At 44.6% G+C, this 22479-nt stretch overlaps 1 protein-coding gene across 1 annotated transcript in view; it reads right to left on the reverse strand.

Moving 5' to 3' along the window:
• LOC126213103 (guanine nucleotide-binding protein subunit beta-2) overlaps positions 1-22479 on the reverse strand; it is a 278038-nt gene that overhangs the window by 159328 nt on the left and 96231 nt on the right. Inside the window, exon 3 of the mRNA XM_049940706.1 lies at positions 398-543. Coding sequence (XP_049796663.1) covers positions 398-543 — 146 coding nt within the window. The remainder of the gene's footprint in view (positions 1-397; positions 544-22479) is intronic.

The raw sequence follows: 22479 nt of genomic DNA on the forward strand, positions 1-22479 counted from the left end.
GATCGACAGCAATTTCACATAGTTAGCTTCCACCGACAGAGACATCCAATGCGCCAATGAAGAATCTGCACAGGGAGACATTTACGAGAGCTGCACCGCGCACAGGTAGGAGGAAATCCGACGACACGACCCACCGAGGCGGATCGAGCAAGGTCCGACTTACACTCGCAAATTCCGGGTGGAAATGCTGACCAGTCATACTGTACGTCACATATACCACCCTCTACGGACTCGCGGCTAAGCTGATTAATAACAGTGTCAGTTTAGAAGCGAGGGGATCTTGCAAGGGGTAACACTGGATGGAGAAGATGGCGCCCACAGAGTGGGTACAACACGGTCTTTGGGCAGGACGCTACAGTGTGACGGCCAGGTGTGGAGCAGGTGTGGTGAGACCCACCTGCTGTCGCCGCTGTAGTGGACCGAGTTGACTTTGTTGAGGTGTCCCTTGAGCAGCTTCTTGGTGGTCAGTCGGATGCGCGGCAGATCCGACATGTTTCCGCACACCTCCTCGATCTTAGCATCCGCCACCTTCTGCTGCTCATCCTGGCAACACACAACACAATATAGAGCGAGGAGGTCCTTCAGGATGTGGAACATGTCAGAAAAACAACAATACATGACAAATATTTACAACTCAAATAAATAAGCTAATGTACCATTCCACAGGTCCCAAGCGCAATGATCGTCATTTTTTAATGACCACTATATGAAATAATCAGTTTACAAATACTAATGCATTAAATTTAAAATAAAAAAAGTTTTATTTATTTATAAGGTAGTAAACGTGTGATACAACTACTACAATACTTATTTACATTGCACACATTACTGCACTGAAATGGTGCAGAAGTTAGATTGTACTTACACACACACACACACATACACACACACACACACACACACACACACACTAATTTACAATGAACACATTACTGCACTGAAATTGTGCAGAAGTTATATTGTACTTATATATATATATATATATATATATATATATATATATATATATATCTACTCCATTCATGAATTTCTCAGTAGAACCAACTGATATATATAAAACCAACTGATATAAAGCTGAGTAACTGTATTGTGTTGTGTGTTGCCAGGATGAGCAGCAGATGGTGGTGGATGCAAAGATCGAGGAGTATATATATATATATATATATATATATATATATATATATATATATATATATATCAGTTGGTTCTACTGAGAAATTCATCAATGGAGTAGAAGGAAATCCTTTACACTTCTCTTAAACTGAATTTCATTGGTTGTTAAGCTTTTTATGGCTGCTGGCAAGTTATTGAAAATGTGTGTTCCTTAATAATGCACACCTTTTTGTACAAAACTGTCCACAGCTCGTGGTCTTGCGGTAGCATTCTCGCTTCCCGTGCACCCCCGTTCGATCCTGAGTTCGATTCCCGGCGGGGTCAGAGATCTTCTCTGCCTCATGATGACTGGGTGTTGTGTGTTCATCATCATTTCATCACCATTGACTCGCAAGTTGCCGAAGTGGCGTCAGCTAAAAAGGACTTGCAATATGGTCGTCGAACTTCCCCGCATGGGGCCTCCCAGCGAAAAATGCCATACGATCAGTCATTGATTCATTGTACAAGACTAAGTGACGTGAAATGCTTGTGAAGATTATTCTTATTTCTGGTATTGATTCCATGAATTGAGCTGCTGGTTTGAAAAAGTGATATATTTTTAATGACAAATTTCATTAAAGAATAAATACACTCCTGGAAATGGAAAAAAGAACACATTGACACCGGTGTGTCAGACCCACCATACTTGCTCCGGACACTGCGAGAGGGCTGTACAAGCAATGATCACACGCACGGCACAGCGGACACACCAGGAACCGCGGTGTTGGCCGTCGAATGGCGCTAGCTGCGCAGCATTTGTGCACCGCCGCCGTCAGTGTCAGCCAGTTTGCCGTGGCATACGGAGCTCCATCGCAGTCTTTAACACTGGTAGCATGCCGCGACAGCGTGGACGTGAACCGTATGTGCAGTTGTGGACTTTGAGCGAGGGCGTATAGTGGGCATGCGGGAGGCCGGGTGGACGTACCGCCGAATTGCTCAACACGTGGGGCGTGAGGTCTCCACAGTACATCGATGTTGTCGCCAGTGGTCGGCGGAAGGTGCACGTGCCCGTCGACCTGGGACCGGACCGCAGCGACGCACGGATGCACGCCAAGACCGTAGGATCCTACGCAGTGCCGTAGGGGACCGCACCGCCACTTCCCAGCAAATTAGGGACACTGCTGCTCCTGGGGTATCGGCGAGGACCATTCGCAACCGTCTCCGTGAAGCTGGGCTACGGTCCCGCACACCGTTAGGCCGTCTTCCGCTCACGCCCCAACATCGTGCAGCCCGCCTCCAGTGGTGTCGCGACAGGCGTGAATGGAGGGACGAATGGAGACGTGTCGTCTTCAGCGATGAGAGTCGCTTCTGCCTTGGTGCCAATGATGGTCGTATGCGTGTTTGGCGCCGTGCAGGTGAGCGCCACAATCAGGACTGCATACGACCGAGGCACACAGGGCCAACACCCGGCATCGTGGTGTGGGGAGCGATCTCCTACACTGGCCGTACACCACTGGTGATCGTCGAGGGGACACTGAATAGTGCACGGTACATCCAAACCGTCATCGAACCCATCGTTCTACCATTCCTAGACCGGCAAGGGAACTTTCTGTTCCAACAGGACAATGCACGTCCGCATGTATCCCGTGCCACCCAACGTGCTCTAGAAGGTGTAAGTCAACTACCCTGGCCAGCAAGATCTCCGGATCGGTCCCCCATTGAGCATGTTTGGGACTGGATGAAGCGTCGTCTCACGCGGTCTGCACGTCCAGCACGAACACTGGTCCAACTGAGGCGCCAGGTGGAAATGGCATGGCAAGCCGTTCCACAGGACTACATCCAGCATCTCTACGATCGTCTCCATGGGAGAATAGCAGCCTGCATTGCTGCGAAAGGTGGATATACACTGTACTAGTGCCGACATTGTGCATGCTCTGTTGCCTGTGTCTATGTGCCTGTGGTTCTGTCAGTGTGATCATGTGATGTATCTGACCCCAGGAATGTGTCAATAAAGTTTCCCCTTCCTGGGACAATGAATTCACGGTGTTCTTATTTCAATTTCCAGGAGTGTATATTGGGAAGCAGTAGTTAGTATCCCTAGTTCCCTAAACGGGCTTCTGCAGGATGTTCTTGAGTTCACACCACATATAACTCTTACTGCACGTTTTGATGAATTGCCCAAAAAAATAATCCCATATGACATTATGGAATGAAAGTAAGCATAGTATGTCAGCTTTTTCATTTTTATATCCCCTATGTCTGACACAATCCGCATTGCAAATAGAGATTTGTTAAGACACTTCCGCAGTTCTGTGGTGTGCTCCTCCCAGTTGAATTTACTATCAAGCTGTAATCCCAAGCATTTAACACTGTCCACTGTCCGCTGTCCACTTCTCGAGTATCATGTCGTTTTTGGAAACCCAGAATCTACTCTGTAGGAATCAACATGGATTCCGGAAACAGCGATCGTGTGAGACCCAACTCGCGTTATTTGTTCATGAGACCCAGAAAATATTAGATACAGGCTCCCAGGTAGATGCTATTTGTCTTGACTTCCGGAAGGCGTTCGATACAGTTCCGCACTGTCGCCTGATAAACAAAGTAAGAGCCTACGGAATATCAGACCAGCTGTGTGGCTGGATTGAAGAGTTTTTAGCAAACAGAACACAACATGTTGTTATCAATGGAGAGACGTCTACAGACGTTAAAGTAACCTCTGGCGTGCCACAGGGGAGTGTTATGGCACCATTGCTTTTCACAATATATATAAATGACCTAGTAGATAGTGTCGGAAGTTCCATGCGGCTTTTCGCGGATGATGCTGTAGTATACAGAGAAGTTGCAGCATTAGAAAATTGTAGCGAAATGCAGGAAGATCTGCAGCGGATAGGCACTTGGTGCAGGGAGTGGCAACTGTCCCTTAACATAGACAAATGTAATGTATTGCGAATACATAGAAATAAGGATCCTTTATTGTACGATTATATGATAGCGGAACAAACACTGGTAGCAGTTACTTCTGTAAAATATCTGGGAGTATGCGTGCGGAACGATTTGAAGTGGAATGATCATATAAAATTAATTGTTGGTAAGGCGGGTACCAGGTTGAGATTCATTGGGAGAGTGCTTAGAAAATGTAGTCCATGAACAAAGGAGGTGGCATACAAAACACTCGTTCGACCTATACTTGAGTATTGCTCATCAGTGTGGGATCCGTACCAGATCGGCTTGACGGAGGAGATAGAGAAGATCCAGAGAAGAGCGGCGCGTTTCGTCACAGGGTTATTTGGTAAGCGTGATAGCGTTACGGAGATGTTTAATAAACTCAAGTGGCAGACTCTGCAAGAGAGGAGCTCTGCATCGCGGTGTAGCTTGCTCGCCAGGTTTCGAGAGGGTGCGTTTCTGGATGAGGTATCGAATATATTGCTTCCCCCTACTTATACCTCCCGAGGAGATCACGAATGTAAAATTAGAGAGATTAGAGCGCGCACGGAGGCTTTCAGACAGTCGTTCTTCCCGCGAACCATACGCGACTGGAACAGGAAAGGGAGGTAATGACAGAGGCACGTAAAGTGCCCTCCGCCACACACCGTTGGGTGGCTTGCGGAGTATAAATGTAGATGTAGATGTATCTGCTTGTCATCGTATGTTGGACATATACTCGTGGGACACCCCTTACAAGTTCTGAACTGCATGTAGTGTGTTTTTTCAAAGTTTAGTGACAAGAAATTGGCTAGGAACCAGTGATTAATGTTCAAAAATATTTTATTAGCTGATCTTTCTAAGACTACATTTGATTTGCTATTCATTGCAATGTTTATATCATTGGCGAACAAAATGAACCTGGCATCTGGTAATGTTACTGATGAAAGGTCATTGATATACACAAGAAAAAGTAAGGGCCCCAAAATGGAACATTCCCTAAAATGGAACCTATATCAGCAGGTTGAAGGTTTGGCTATGGGCAACAATCTGGTTATTGAAAAGGCTGCGTATGTAAGGATAATTGATCATTTTATATCACACGATTTGCGATCAAATGTACAGTTCGGTTTTAGAAGTCGTTTAACAACTGAAAATGCTATCTTCTCTTTTCTCTGTGGGGCGCTGAAGGGGTTAAACAATAGGTTTGGAGCACTAGGCATATTTTTTGATTTAACTAAGGCGTTTGATTGTGTCGATCACAAAATATTGATCCAGAAGTCGGACCATTACGGAATATGGGGAGTAGTTCACAATTGGTCCACCTCTTACTTTAGCAACAGACAGGTAAAGGTCACTATTCACAATGTTGAGAATGGCCGTGATGTGGGGTCTGAGTGGGGTGCAGTCCACTGGGAAGTGCCCCAGGGATCAGTGTTGAGGACACTCCTGTTCCTTATTTATATAACTGATTTAGAGAAAGCTTTGGGCAATGTTGACTGGAATACTCTCTTTCAAATTCTGTAGGTGGCAGGGGTAAAAATACAGGCACCGAAAGGCTGTTTACAATTTGTACAAAAACCAGACGGCAATTATAAGAGTCAAGGGACATGAAAGGGAAGCAGTGGTTGGGAAGGGAGTGAGACAGGGTTGTAGCCTCTCCCCGATGTTATTCAATCTGTATATTGAGCAAGCAGTAAGGGAAACAAAAGAAACATTTGGAGTAGGTATTAAAATGCATGGAGAAGAAATAAAAACTTTAAGGTTCGCCGATGACATTGTAATTCTGTCAGAGACAGCAAAGGACTTGGAACAGCAGTTGAACGGAATGGACAGTGTCTTGAAAGGAGAATTTAAAATGAACATCAACAAAAGCAAAACGAGGATAATGGAATGTAGTCAAATTAAATAGGGTGATGCTGAGGGGATTAGATTAGGAAATGAGACACTTAAAGTAGTAAAGGTGTTTTGCTATTTGGGGAGCAAAATAACTGATGATGGTCGAAGTAGAGAGGATATAAAATGTAGACTGGCAATGGCAAGGAAAGCGTTTCTGAAGAAGAGAAATTTGTTAACTTCGAGTATAGATTTAAATGTCAGGAAGTCGTTTCTGAAAGTATTTGTATGGAGTGTAGCCATGTATGGAAGTGAAACATGGACGATAAATAGTTTGGACAAGAAGAGAACAGAAGCTTTCGAAATGTGGTGCTACAGAAGAATGCTGAAGATTAGATGGGTAGAACACATAACTAATGAGGACGTATTGAATAGGATTGGGGAGAAGAGGAGTTTGTGGCACAACTTGACTAGAAGAAGGGATCGGTTGGTAGGACATGTTCTGAGGCATCAAGAGATCACCAATTTAGTATTGGAGGGCAGCGTGAAGGGTAAAAATCGTTCAAATGGTTCAAATGGCTCTGAGCACTATGGGACTCAACTGCTGAGGTCATTAGTCCCCTAGAACTTAGAACTAGTTAAACCTAACTAACCTAAGGACATCACAAACATCCATGCCCGAGGCAGGATTCGAACCTGCGACCGTAGCGGTCTTGCGGTTCCAGACTGCAGCGCCTTTAACCGCACGGCCACTTCGGCCGGCTAAAAATCGTAGAGGGAGACCAAGAGATGAATACACTAAGCAGATTCAGAAGAATGTAGGCTGCAGTAGGTACTGGGAGATGAAGAAGCTTGCACAGGATAGAGTAGCATGGAGAGATGCATCAAACTAGTCTCAGGACTGAAGACCACAACAAACAACATACCCTCTAGTATTATGGGTAACTCTAAACTATTTCTGTTTGCTGATGACACTAGCTCAGTACTAAAGGATAGTGTGTGCAACAATGGCCCGGTTTCAAATAATGCAGTTCATGACCTAAGTTCATGGTTTGTAGAAAATAAACTAACGCTAAATCACAGTAAGACTCAGTTTTTACAGTTTCTAACACACAATTCAACAAAACCTGAAGTTTTAATTTGACAGAATGGGCATATGATAACTGAAACTGAACGGTTCAAATTTCTAGGTGTTCACATAGTAAACCATCGTGGAAAGCACACGTTCAGGATCTTGTTCGAAGACTTGGTACTGCCATTTTTACTATTCGAACGGTATCAGAAGTGAGTGATACTTCGACACGAAAATTAGTCTACTTTGCTTATTTTCATTCGCTTATGTCATGTGGTATTATATTTTGGAGTAACTCTCCCCATTCTAGAAGGATATTTTTGGCTCAGAAACGGACGGTTCGGGCAATAAGTAGTGTGAGTTCACGAACCTCTTGTCGATCTCTGTTCACAAGCCTGGGTATTTTGACAATGACCTCTATGTATGTATATTCCTTATTGTCGTTTCTTATGACCAATATTAGTTTATTCCCAAGAATAAGCAGCTTTCACTCGGTTAATACTCGGCACAAATCAAACCTGCATTTGGATCGGACTTACTTAACTGTAGTGCAAAAAGGTATGTACTATACTGCTAATTCCATTATTAATAAGCTACCGCCCGAATTCAAAACTCTTAACAGTATTCCACGCGCTTTCAAACCGGAACTGAAGGGTTTCCTCGTGGGTCACTCCTTATATTCTGGCAAGGAGTTCCTTGAAAAATGAAGCTGATTTTTGCTGTATTAAACTTATGGATTGACTTTTTTCGGGTTCATAAACATTTTATTTTTATCTGTTATTACTTTTATGTTGTAATTTCGTGTAATGACATGTTCGATGACCTTGCAAATTTGCTCCTCAATTTGGTCCTACGGAACTTGACGTGTAAATAAATAAATAAACCGCATTAGACATTTTCCTGGATGATTTGGAAATTCTTTTGTTTGTTTTTTTCTTCAAAAAATATCTATTCGTTACACATTTTGTGCTGTGTTCCCCCATCCCCCTCCCTTGTTGCCTAACGCTGGATGAGTACAATGTAGGTACAGGGTTATTACAAATGATTGAAGCGATTTCACAGCTCTACAATAACTTTATTATTTGAGATATTTTCACAATGCTTTGCACACACATACAAAAACTCAAAAAGTTTTTTTAGGCATTCACAAATGTTCGATATGTGCCCCTTTAGTGATTCGGCAGACATCAAGCCGATCATCAAGTTCCTCCCACACTCGGCGCAGCACGTCCCCATCAATGAGTTCGAAAGCATCGTTGATCCGAGCTCGCAGTTCTGGCACGTTTCTTGGTAGAGGAGGTTTAAACACTGAATCTTTCACATAACCCCACAGAAGGAAATCGCATGGGGTTAAGTTGGGAGAGCGTGGAGGCCACGACACGAATTGCTGATCATGATCTCCACTAGGACCGATCCATCAGCCGGCCGCGGTGGTCTAGCGGTTCTGGCGCTGCAGTCCGGAACCGCGGGACTGCTACGGTCGCAGGTTCGAATCCTGCCTCGGGCATGGGTGTGTGTGATGTCCTTAGGTTAGTTAGGTTTAAGTAGTTCTAAGTTCTAGGGGACTTATGACCTAAGATGTTGAGTCCCATAGTGCTCAGAGCCAGCCGATCCATCGGTTTTCCAATCTCCTGTTTAAGAAATGCCGAACATCATGATGGAAGTGCGGTGGAGCACCATCCTGTTGAAAGATGAAGTCGGCGCTGTCGGTCTCCAGTTGTGGCATGAGCCAATTTTCCGCGGGCTACGCGTGAAACTTGCCCGCACGCGTTCAACCGTTTCTTCGCTCACTGCAGGCCGACCCGTTGATTTCCCCTTACAGAGGCATCCAGAAGCTTTAAACTGCGCATACCATCGCCGAATGGAGTTAGCAGTTGGTGGATCTTTGTTGAACTTCGTCCTGAAGTGTCGTTGCACTGTTATGACTGACTGACGTGAGTGCATTTGAAGCACGACATACGCTTTCTCGGCTCCTGTCGCCATTTTGTCTCACTGCGCTCTCGAGCGCTCTGGCGGCAGAAACCTGAAGTGCGGCTTCAGCCGAACAAAACTTTATGAGTTTTTCTACGTATCTGTAGTGTGTCGTGACCATATGTCAATGAATGGAGCTACAGTGAATTTATGAAATCGCTTCAATCATTTGTAATAGCCCTGTACTTTCAACTCCGTTTTAGGCAAAAGCTATCTTTTCATGTGTCACAGTTTTTGTGAAGTCACAACTTCTGAACTATGTACCATGCGATTACATAATTGAGCAGGTACATTCATTGGTATATGTGGATACTGTCTACAAAATACACTGACAGAAAAAAATTACAGCACTTAGAACGAGTTTTACGACAAAAGTGAAAGTTGGCAGGTGTGTTTCTACATCTGAAAGTTGATGTCTAATCAAACTTTGCGCCATTCGCACAAGAGTAGCGTTAGTAGCACCAGTATGCAGATGCAGATGAGGTTCGTTTTAAATAAATGCTGTTTAGATTAGATTAGATTAGATTAGATTAATACTAGTTCCATGGATCATGAATACGATATTTCGTAATGATGTGGAACGAGTCGAATTTTCCAATACATGACATAATTAGGTTAATTTAACAACATACTTAAGTTAATATAACAACTTTATTTTTTGTGTGTTTTTTTGTTTTTCTTTATTTTTTATTCATTTTTTTAAATTTTTTTTTCTTTTTCTTCTTAATTTATATCTAAAAATTCCTCTATGGAGTAGAAGGAGTTGTCATTCAGAAATTCTTTTAATTTCTTCTTATTAACTTGTTGGTTATCTGTCAGACTTTTGATACTATTTGGTAAGTGACCAAAGACTTTAGTGCCAGTATAGTTCACCCCTTTCTGTGCCAAAGTTAGATTTAATCTTGAATAGTGAAGATCATCCTTTCTCCTAGTATTGTAGTTATGCACACTGCTATTACTTTTGAGTTGGGTTTGATTGTTAATAACAAATTTCATAAGAGAGTATATATACTGAGAAGCTACTGTGAATATCCCTAGATCCTTAAATAAATGTCTGCAGGATGATCTTGGGAGGACTCCAGCTGTAACAGTCGTGAGCGTTAGATGTCTTTGGCATTGGACATGATGAGTTGATGTTAGTGAAGAACGCCTTTAAGCTGACAAAGATGCCATCATCAACATCTCACTGACTTTGATCGAGGTCATGTAATGGTCAACGAGAAGCTGCATGTTCCTTCTACGCTATTTCAAGAAGACTTGAGACGCATTCTCTGAAAATTATTTCGAGCACTTAGCTCATGAGCCCACGCAAATAGTAAACGGTTGTGAAAACACACTTGTCCTCTTAGCAACAAATAATCCTGAGTTAATAACCAGCATCAAAATCGATATAGGGATTAGTGAACACAGGGTTGTCGTAGCGAGATTGAATATTGTAATCCCCAAATCCTCGAAAAATAAGCGAAAAATATACCTATTCAAAAAAGCAGATAAAAATTCACTTGATCCCTTCCAGAGAGACAGACTCCACTCATTCCAAATTAATAATATAAGTGTAGACCAGATGTGGCTTAAATTCAAAGAAATAGTATCGGCACCAATTGAGAGGTTTATACCAAATAAACCAACAAACGACGGAGCTGATCCTCCTTGGTACACAAAACGGGTTAGAACACTGTTGCAGAAACCACGAAACAAACATGCCAAATTTAAACAGACGCAAAATCCCCCAGATTGGCGATCCTTTACACAAGCTCGAAACTTAGCGCGGGGTTCAATGCGAGACGCCTATAACAGTTTCCACACCGAAACTTTGTCTCGAAACCTGGCAGAAAATCCAAAGAGATTCTCGTCGTATGTGACGTATGTTAGCAGCAAGAAACAATCAAAGTGCTTCTCTGCGCGATAGCAAGGGAGATACTATCGAAGACAGTGCTGCCAAAGCAGAGTTACTAAACACAGCCTTCCGAAATGCCTTCACAAAAGTAGACGAAGTAAATATTCCAGCTGCCAACATGAGTAACGAAGAAGCAAATGTACCAATTAGGTTCCTTTCGGAGTATGTTGATGCATTAGCTTCATATTTAACAATCATATACAACCGCTCGCTCGACGAAAGATCCGTATCCAAACACTGGAAAGTTGCACGGGTCACACCAATATTCAAGAAAGGCAGTAGGAGTAATCGACTAAATTACAGGCCCATATCGTTAACGTCGATATGCAGCAGGATTTTAGAACATACGTTGTGTTCGAACATTATGAATTACGGAAAGTCATCGAGTAAAACACAAGTGATTTCAGGCGTTATAAGCCCTTTGCTGTTCCTTATCTACTGGATGATCAAAAAGTCAGTATAAATTTGAAAACGTAATAAATCACGGAATAATGTAGATAGAGAGGTAAAAATTGACACACATGCTTGGAATGACATGGGGTTTTATTAGAACCAAAAAAAAAACAAAGGTCACGAAATGTCCGGCAGATGGCGCTGGACAGCAAAACTGCCACCGTGACGGGTGAGAGGTACGCCGATATGTTACAGAATCGCATCATCCCCAGCCTGGCTGATAAACACCTGCTGAAACGTACGATTTTTATGCGGGATGGCGCTCCACGCCATATTGCTAGACGCGTGAAACATCTCTTGCGCGCGTCGTCTGGTGATGATCGTGTGCTCAGCCGCCACTTTCGTCACGCTCGGCCTCCCAGGTCCCCAGACCTCAGTCCGTGCGATTATTGGCTTTGGGGTTACCTGAAGTCGCAAGTGTATCGTGATCGACCGACATCTTTAGGGATGCTGAAAGACAACATCCGACGCCAATGCCTCACCATAACTCCGGACTTGCTTTACAGTGCTGTTCATAACATTATTCCTCGACTACAGCTATTTTTGAGTAATGATGGTGGACATATTGAGCATTTCCTGTAAAGAACATCATCCTTGCTTTGTCTTACTTTGTCATGCTAATTATTGCTATTCTGATCAAATGAAGCGCGATCTGTCGGACATTGTTTGAACTTTTGTATTTGTTTGGTTCTAATAAAACCCCATGTCATTCCAAGCATGTGTGTCAATTTGTACCTCTCTATCTACATTATTCCGTGATTTATTCATTTTTCAAATTTATACTGACTTTTTGATCACCCGGTATATAAACGATTTGCGAGACAATCTGAGCAGCCGTCTTCGGTTGTTTGCAGATGACGCTGTCGTTTATCGACTAATAAAGTCATCAGAAGATCAAAACAAACTGCAAAACGATTTAGGAAAGATATCTGAATGGTGCGAAAAGTGGCAGTTGACCCTAATAACAAAAAGCGTGAGGTCATCCACATGAGTGCTAAAAGGAACTCGTTAAACTTCGGTTACACGATAAATCAGTCTAAACTAAAAGCCGTAAATTCAACTAAATACCTAAGTATTACAATTACGAACAACTTAAATTGGAAGGAACACACAGAAAATGTTGTGGGGAAGGCTAACCAAAGACTGCGTTTTATTGGCAGGACACTTAAAATATGTAACAGACCTACTAGGGAGACAGCCTACACTACGCTTGCCCGTCCTCTTTTAGAATACTGCTGCGCGGTGTGGGATCCTTACCAGATAGGACTGACGGAGTACATCGCAAAAGTTCAAAGAAGGGCAGCACGTTTTGTATTATCGCGAAATATGAGAGAGAGTGTCACAGAAATGATGCAGGATTTCGGCTGGAAATCATTAAAAGAAAGGCGTTTTTCGTTGCGACGGAATCTTCTCACGAAATTCCAATCACCAACTTTGTCTTGTTGGCACCGACATACATAGGGAGGAACGATCACCACGATAGAATAAGGGAAATCAGAGCTCTTACGGAAAGATATATGTGCTCATTCTTTCCACGCGCTATACGAGATTGGAATAATAGAGAATTGTGAAGGTGGTTCGATGAACCCTCTGCCAGACACTTAAATGTGATATGCAATCCATGTAGATGTAGAATGTAGTCACCGTAGATGACTGCTGGTAGCAGCGGTCGCGAGAATGTACGGTCGGAAGAAGTCCTGTCTCCTGCTGGCCATGTCGTATTACCGAGATGGAAGACTGTCATGTTCAGCGTACGGATCTGGCGCATCGTACTGCAGCTGCAGCAGCAATTTGAACAGCAGCCATTGAGCCGTGGTAAAAATTGCTGTTTTGAAGAGCGCGCCGCAGCGCGTAATGTGAAGCAGTCGCCCTCCGTTTCTGGCGGTGGCGCCGCTGTGGCAGTCGCAGCTTTGGTGCCTCCCTCTGGTGGGAAAGGGGAAAGGTTGCCTGTTCACGTGCGTTTAAGGGGCGCTATGAGCTCGACAGTCGGTCAGTCTGGGGTCAGTCTCTCGTCCCCAGCTTGCTACTCTGTCTCTCGTCCGAATTTGTGCGGCAGTTAGTGTCTGTCTGTCGTCGGAGTGCTAGTATGTCTGTCGTTTGGATCAAACTTTAAAGCCAGAAAATGAGAGTCTTGCCACTCCGCCAGTAAGAGAACTCGGCGAGTGGTCGCCCGGTCGGGGCTTAGTTCCTCCATCTGAGTCTGCGCGTTAGGCCGCCAGTCTTGTCGAGTTTGCTCGGGCAGTGGTCATTGGCGCTTGGATCGATCGGTTGGTCGGTCGCGCACTGACAAGGGGAGGCCGCCAATTGTGAAATTCAGATTCGATTCATACTGCGCATAACAAAAGCTCATGGCCAGAGGTGTCATGTGGCAAAGCACCAAGATGCACTTCTCAGTCGTTGTCGAGAAAATCGACAGTTAAAAGAAACCGTTGCGGTGAAATACTCTCTACGATTAATAATTTTCTACAGCGTCGTGGCGCAGCGGTAAGCGCTCGGGTTCGTAATCCGAAGGTCGCCGGATCGAGTCTTGCGTTATGCAATTTTTTTTATTATTAGTTTTTTGTAATTCAAATATATATATATATATATATATATATATATATATATATATATACTATTAATGAATTGCTTATGCATCTTGGTGAAGGCGGATCGCTCTCCAATTGTACCGCCTCCATTTTTCCGTTTTTTTAACAGGGTGTACCAAAGCTCTCCCGTCCTCACTGATTTTCGACGATATAAGTTGCGCTAGGGACCGCATCTACCTTCTTTCGAAGTTAGCAGGCAACTACGCTGTTATGCGGCGGCTCGTTTCGACCCATTCAACATCTGTCCTTCAAGTGTATCGAGCGAGTAACGGAGTTTATATTTCATACCTGCCACAGCAAATTTGTGTTCGTGGGGTCTCTATTCCAATTCGAACGTTTGACTTACGCTATACGTATTCGTTTCGGAATATCGTTTCTACGTCTTCCGTTAACTATACGTGGTTAACATTATGAAGACAATTAATAACATTTGTGAAATACAACTTTGTTTGCGGAAAACATAATGATGTTCGAAGTCGCCAGTTTTTCCACGGCAAACGACTTTCAACAACTTATTATATGCATAATTGTTGCAACTGATTGCCGGGAAATATATATATATATATATATATATATATATATATATATATATATATATATATATACTCCTGGAAATGGAAAAAAGAACACATTGACACCGGTGTGTCAGACCCACCATACTTGCTCCGGACACTGCGAGAGGGCTGTACAAGCAATGATCACACGCACGGCACAGCGGACACACCAGGAACCGCGGTGTTGGCCGTCGAATGGCGCTAGCTGCGCAGCATTCGTGCACTGCCGCCGTCAGTGTCAGCCAGTTTGCCGTGGCATACGGAGCTCCATCGCAGTCTTTAACACTGGTAGCATGCCGCGACAGCGTGGACGTGAACCGTATGTGCAGTTGACGGACTTTGAGCGAGGGCGTATAGTGGGCATGCGGGAGGCCGGGTGGACGTACCGCCGAATTGCTCAACACGTGGGGCGTGAGGTCTCCACAGTACATCGATGTTGTCGCCAGTGGTCGGCGGAAGGTGCACGTGCCCGTCGACCTGGGACCGGACCGCAGCGACGCACGGATGCACGCCAAGACCGTAGGACCCTACGCAGTGCCGTATGGGACCGCACCGCCACTTCCCAGCAAATTAGGGACACTGTTGCTCCTGGGGTATCGGCGAGGAACATTCGCAACCGTCTCCATGAAGCTGGGCTACGGTCCCGCACACCGTTAGGCCGTCTTCTGCTCACGCCCCAACATCGTGCAGCCCGCCTCCAGTGGTGTCGCGACAGGCGTGAATGGAGGGACGAATGGAGACGTGTCGTCTTCAGCGATGAGAGTCGCTTCTGCCTTGGTGCCAATGATGGTCGTATGCGTGTTTGGCGCCGTGCAGGTGAGCGCCACAATCAGGACTGCATACGACCGAGGCACACAGGGCCAACACCCGGCATCATGGTGTGGGGAGCGATCTCCTACACTGGCCGTACACCACTGGTGATCGTCGAGGGGACACTGAATAGTGCACGGTACATCCAAACCGTCATCGAACCCATCGATCTACCATTCCTAGACCGGCAAGGGAACTTGCTGTTCCAACAGGACAATGCACGTCCGCATGTATCCCGTGCCACCCAACGTGCTCTAGAAGGTGTAAGTCAACTACCCTGGCCAGCAAGATCTCCGGATCTGTCCCCCATTGAGCATGTTTGGGACTGGATGAAGCGTCGTCTCACGCGGTCTGCACGTCCGGCACGAACGCTGGTCCAACTGAGGCGCCAGGTGGAAATGGCATGGCAAGCCGTTCCACAGGACTACATCCAGCATCTCTACGATCGTCTCCATGGGAGAATAGCAGCCTGCATTGCTGCGAAAGGTGGATATACACTGTACTAGTGCCGACATTGTGCATGCTCTGTTGCCTGTGTCTGTGTGCCTGTGGTTCTGTCAGTGTGATCATGTGATGTATCTGACCCCAGGAATGTGTCAATAAAGTTTCCCCTTCCTGGGACAATGAATTCACGGTGTTCTTATTTCAATTTCCAGGAGTATATATATATATATATATATATATATATATATATATGTGTGTGTGTGTGTGTGTGTATTTGAATTACAAAAAAACAAATACTAAAAAAAAAGGTTGCATGGCGCGAGATTCGATTCGGCGACCTTCGGATTACGAACTCGAGCGCTTACCGCTGCGCCACGACGCTGTAGAAAATTATTGATCGTAGAGAGTATTTCACGGCAACGGTTTCTTTTAACTGTCGATTTTCTCGACAACGGCTGAGAAGTGCATCTTGGTGCTTTGCCACATTACACCTCTGGCCATGAGCTTCTATTATGCGCAGTATGAATCGAATCTGAATTTCACAATTGGCGGCCTCCCCTTGTGAGACACGAGATGACTTGTCCGTCTTGAGCGTCGGCGCATGTGAGGTCGCCACGTGAGTCCAGTGGGCCGCGCCGTATAGCGAGGGGTAGTGGCTTCGCGGCCGACACGAGAGCAACAGGAGTCAACCCACGACGTCGGTCTGGCCGGTGCGAGCTGCGACGCCGTGAGACGGGAGATCGGCGCGCCTTCCGTTGAAGCGGCTGGCAGCGGACGGTTCGGTAGAGCGTTGGGGGTGCAGGTCTTCGCCAGAAATCGCAGTTTATTAGAAGTAATTCGAGATATGTTGTTCCATTTACTTGTTAAATTCTCCTTGTTTTCTTGGTTAGGTCACTAGCTGCTTTGTTTAGGGGTCATACCACCATTCTTCTCCGTTTGCCCACCCGCGGGGAGGTGGTTATTTGTGAATTGGGTGGTCCGTTTTTCGCTTGTAGAATTGGGGAAATTTTGAGCAATCTGTGGTTCGGGTTGTTTAGCAACCCCCCCCCCCCCCCCGTCAATCTGCCGTACGTTAATAGATATCTTTGTCGGATTCGGTGTTAACGAATTTATAGATTTAAGGTAAAGGCCGAATTCCTGGAATATATTTTTATCTTGCTTATCATCTTGCAAGGCAGTATATGTGTAATGTAGGGCATGTTGTACATTTTATGTAAGTCTGAATTTCATGGGTTTCATTTAAATAGCCATTTTTATAAAGTTGCCACCCTTCCACCGTAAGAGTCCTATTAAAAACAAATTGTACTATCGGTGGCAAATAATTTCGTAGTGTGAGTGGTTGTACCATTTCCATCCCTCTTACGGGGTGCATAGTTAATGTGTTTGCGTGAGTTTTTAAAGTTTTTAAAGTGATCTGGTGTGTTGCAGATTTGCACCAGTGTAGTTTTTCGGTGGTCGTTGTGAGCGGTCGTGACTACGGCCGTGTTGAAAGGGAGCGGCAAGATTCTCAGCCCTAAGGCTCATACGGTAAATATCGTTTTTTCTGCCTGTAAATAAAATTGTAACTTGATATTTCGAGGGTGCTTTTCTGCTTATAAATCTTAAATCTGTTTTGAAAAGGCTTTTATGAATAAAATTCCCATTTGCTAAAGATAATTTCATTTTCATCAGTTACTCCCTGCCAACTACTTCCACACTCACCTAGTGTGATTAAATGTGTTAATGTTCTTGGAGAATCGCTAGCGAATAAAGTAAATTCTTTGAGAAAAGGTTTTAAAGTGTAAAACTCACAGTTAATACTTGTAAAAAGAAGCTAACAGTGTGGAGTGACAACTGCTGTGGACAGAACAAAAACAATATGATGATGTTTCTGTTGGTTTACCTTACAGCAAAAGGATACTTTGCGGAAATAGAACACAAATTTTTGGTGAATGGACACTATTTTGTCTTGCGATCTGGATTTTGTTGACAATGAGAAACGAAAGAGGCTAACAGTGTGTGAAATTCCAAAAGATTTAGATCGCCTCACCATTCACAGTGACTATTGTGCAAGAAACAGATTTTAATTACTTTAAGTCACCTCCTAAAAAGTATATGAATCTCACCTATGTGCATATTTCCAAAGCACAGTGGATGAGACTGACCACTGAACAGCCTGGGGTACTGCAAGATCGGTATACTCTTAGTGAAATTGAGTACTTCAAGGAATATTACGTCTTGAAGAGAAACGTGAAGCCTTCTGATCTTCAACACGTCCAGCTGGAAAGACTACACTGTGAATGTAAGCTGTGTGAAGAAAAGAGAAGGGATTTAACTAAAGTGATACCATTTGTAAAAGAGGAGAATAAGTGGTTTTACGAGAAACTTGTGAAGTGAGGGAAAATGGATATGATGGCACTTGTATCGTTATTTATCTTAAACCCATTGCAAACAGAACCATTCATTTTCTTCAAACTTTGTATCATTTTGTTCTCAAATCCATTAAGGAGGAGGAGGGGATTACTGTTTAACGTCCTGTCGACAACGAGGTCATTAGAGACGGAGCACAAGCTCGGATTAGGGAAGGATGGGGAAGGAAATCGGCCGTGTCCTTTCTAAGGAACCATCCCGGCATTTGCCTGAAGCGATTTAGGGAAATCACGGAAAACCTAAATCAGGATGGCCGGACGCAGGATTGAACCGTCGTCCTCCCGAATGCGAGTCCAGTGTGCTAGCCACTGCGCCACCTCGCTCGGTCAAATCCATTAACGTAGAACAAAAACACATATGTGACAAGAACTTTTATACTGCTTTTGTCGAAGTGCTTTACACATTTTGTCGATTATCTCTAAATCAGTTGTTTGGTGCTAGGCCCATTACTTATTTACATGTCACAGTTACGGCTCCAGTGGGTGTCAGACCATCGGTATTCGACCGCCGATCAATGGAAATGTGTCGGTTCTTAGGGTGATCCACATTTCAGTAACACGAGACCGACAGTTGTCTCCACAAACGCCGTCATTGAGGTGAAAGGCGGCTCGAAACGTGCAGCGAGCGACTAACACAGACTGGTGGAAGGAGTGTTGTGCTATGCAAGACATTCTCCTGCCCTAACATGGGACCTGTGGTAGTACGAGGTGCATTCAAGTTCTAAGGCCTCCGATTTTTTTTTTTCTCTAGGCTGGAAAGAGATAGAAACATGCGCATTGTTTTAAAATGAGGCCGCGTTCATTGTCAATACGTCCCAGAGATGGCAGGACCGTACGGCAGATGGAATTTTACCGCCAGCGGCGAGAATGAGAACTGTTGTAAATACTTAAAATGGCGACGTTTTCCTTACTCGAACAGCGTGCAATCATTCGTTTTCGGAATTTGCGTGGTGTGAAACCAATTGAAATTCATCGACAGTTGAAGGAGACATGTGGTGATGGAGTTATGGATGTGTCGAAAGTGCGTTCGTGGGTGCGACAGTTTAATGAAGGCAGAACATTGTGTAACAACAATCCGAAACAACCTCGGGCTCGCACGAGCCGGTCTGACGACACGATCGAGAAAGTGGAGAGAATTGTTTTGGGGGATAGCCGAATGACTGTAGAACAGATCGCCCCCAGAGTTGGCATTTCTGTGAGTTCTGTGCATACAATCCGGCACGACGACCTGAAATTGCGAAAAGTGTCATCCAGGTGGGTGCCACGAATGCTGACAGACGACCACACGGCTGCCCGTGTGGCACGTTTCCGAGCAATGTTGACGCGCAACAACAGCACGAATGGGACTTTCTTTTCGTCGGTTGTGACAATGGATGAGACGTGGATGCCATTTTTCAATCCAGAAACAAAGCGCCAGTCAGCTCAATGGAAGCACACAGATTCACCGCCACCAAATAAATTTCGGGTAACTGCCAGTACTGAAGAATATGATGGTGTCCATGTTCTGGGACAGCGAGGGCGTAATCCTTACCCATTGCGTTCCAAAGGGCACTACGGTAACAGGTGCATCCTACAATAATGTTTTGAAGAACAAATTCCTTCCTGCACTGCAACAAAAACGTCCGAGAAGGGCTGCGCGTGTGCTGTTTCACCGAGACAACGCACCCGCACATCGAGCTAACGTTACGCGACAGTTTCTTCGTGATAACTTTGAAGTGATTCCTCATGCTCCCTACTCACCTGATGTGGTTCCTAGTGACTTTTGGCTTTTTCGAACAATGAAAGACACTCTCCGTGGACGCACATTCACCAGCCGTGCTGCTATTGCCTCAGCGATTTTCCAGTGGTCAAAACAGACTCCTAAAGAAGCCTTCGCCGCTGCCATGGAATCATGGCGTCAGCGTTGTGAAAAATGTGTACGTCTGGAGGGTGATTACGTCGAGAAGTAACGCTAGTTTACCAGATATAGACTGGGACACTCAGTTGTTTAGGACGGGTGGTAGGGACAGAGCATCGAGTGACATTATACTGAGTGCACTATCCGAAAATTACCTCGAGCAATTAAACAGAGAACCGACTCGTGGAGATAACATCTTGGACATAGTGATAACAAACAGACCCGAACTTTGTATGTACAGAACAGGGAATCAGTGATCATAAGGCCGTTGCAGCATCCCTGAATATGGAAGTTAGTAGGAATATAAAAAAAGGGAGGAAGGTTTATCTGTTTAGCAAGAGTAATAGAAGGCAGATTTCACACTACCTAACAGATCAAAACGAAAATATCTGTTCCGACAATGACAATGTTGAGTGTTTATGGAAAAAGTTCAAGGCAATCGTAAAATGCGTTTTAGACAGGTACGTGCCGAGTAAAACTGTGAGGGACGGGAAAAAACCACCGTGGTACAACAACAAAGTTAGGAAACTACTGCGAAAGCAAAGGGAGCTTCACTCCAAGTTTAAACGCAGTCAAAACCTCTCAGACAAACAGAAGCTAAACGATGTCAAAGTTAGCGTAAGGAGGGCTATGCGTGAAGCGTTCAGTGAATTCGAAAGTAAAATTCTATGTACCGACTTGACAGAAAATCCTAGGAAGTTCTGGTCTTACGTTAAATCAGTTAGTGGCTCGAAACAGCATATCCAGACACTCCGGGATGATGATGGCATTGAAACAGTGGATGACACACGTAAAGCTGAAATACTAAACACCATTTTCCAAAGCTGTTTCACAGAGGAAGACCGCACTGCAGTTCCTTCTCTAAATCCTCGCACAAACGAAAAAATGGCTGACATCGAAATAAGTGTCCAAGGAATAGAAAAGCAACTGGAATCACTCAACAGAGGAAAGTCTACTGGACCTGACGGGATACCAATTCGATTCTACACAGAGTACGCGAAAGAACTTGCCCCCCTTCTAACAGCCGTGTACCGCAAGTCTCTAGAGGAACGGAAGGTTCCAAATGATTGGAAAAGAGCACAGGTAGTCCCAGTCTTCAAGAAGGGTCGTCGAGCAGATGCGCAAAACTATAGACCTATATCTCTGACGTCGATCTGTTGTAGAATTTTAGAACATGTTTTTTGCTCGAGTATCATGTCGTTTTTGGAAACCCAGAATCTACTATGTAGGAATCAACATGGATTCCGGAAACAGCGATCGTGTGAGACCCAACTCGCTTTATTTGTTCATGAGACCCAGAAAATATTAGATACAGGCTCCCAGGTAGATGCTATTTTTCTTGACTTCCGGAAGGCGTTCGATATAGTTCCGCACTGTCGCCTGATGAACAAAGAGCCTACGGAATATCAGACCAGCTGTGTGGCTGGATTGAAGAGTTTTTAGCAAACAGAACACAGCATGTTGTTATCAATGGAGAGACGTCTGTAGACGTTAAGTAACCTCTGGCGTGCCACAGGGGAGTGTTATGGAACCATTGCTTTTCACAATATATATAAATGACCTAGTAGATAGTGTCGGAAGTCCCATGCGGCTTTTCGCGGATGATGCTGTAGTATACAGAGAAGCTGCAGCATTAGAAAATTGTAGTGAAATGCAGGAAGATCTGCAGCGGATACGCACTTGGTGCAGGGAGTGGCAACTGACCCTTAACATAGACAAATGTAATGTATTGCGAATACATAGAAAGAAGGATCCTTTATTGTATGATTATATGATAGCGGAACAAACACTGGTAGCAGTTACTTCTGTAAAGTATCTGGGAGTATGTGTGCGGAACGATTTGAAGTGGAATGATCATATAAAATTAATTGTTGGTAAGGTGGGTAGCAGGTTGAGATTCATTAGGAGAGTCCTTAGAAAATGTAGTCCATGAACAAAGGAGGTGGCTTACAAAACACTCGTTCGACTTATACTTGAGTATTGCTCATCAGTGTGGGATCCTTACCAGATCGGGTTGATGGAGGAGATAGAGAAGATCCAAAGAAGAGCGGCGCGTTTCGTCACAGGGTTGTTTGGTAAGCGTGATAGCGTTACGGAGATGTTTAGCAAACTCGAGTGGCAGACTCTGCAAGAGAGGCGCTCTGCATCGCGGTGTAGCTTGCTCGCCAGGCTTCGAGAGGGTGCGTTTCTGGATGAGGTATCGAATATATTGCTTCCCCCTACTTATACCTCCCGAGGAGATCACGAATGTAAAATTAGAGAGATTCGAGCGCGCACGGAGGCTTTCCGGCAGTCGTTCTTCCCGCGAACCATACGCGACTGGAACAGGAAAGGGAGGTAATGACAGTGGCACGTGAACTGCCCTCCGCCACACACCGTTGGGTGGCTTGCGGAGTATAAATGTAGATGTAGATGTAGTTTCATCGATTTTGGGTGAGTAGTTAATTAGAAAAAAAATCGGAGGCCTTAGAACTTGAATGCACCTCGTAATGGAAGACACGGTGACAACTGTGAGCTGCCTGTATGCCTACACAC

Source organism: Schistocerca nitens, chromosome 11 (genome assembly GCF_023898315.1).
Source record: "Schistocerca nitens isolate TAMUIC-IGC-003100 chromosome 11, iqSchNite1.1, whole genome shotgun sequence".
In the NCBI taxonomy this organism is placed as follows: domain Eukaryota; kingdom Metazoa; phylum Arthropoda; class Insecta; order Orthoptera; family Acrididae; genus Schistocerca; species Schistocerca nitens.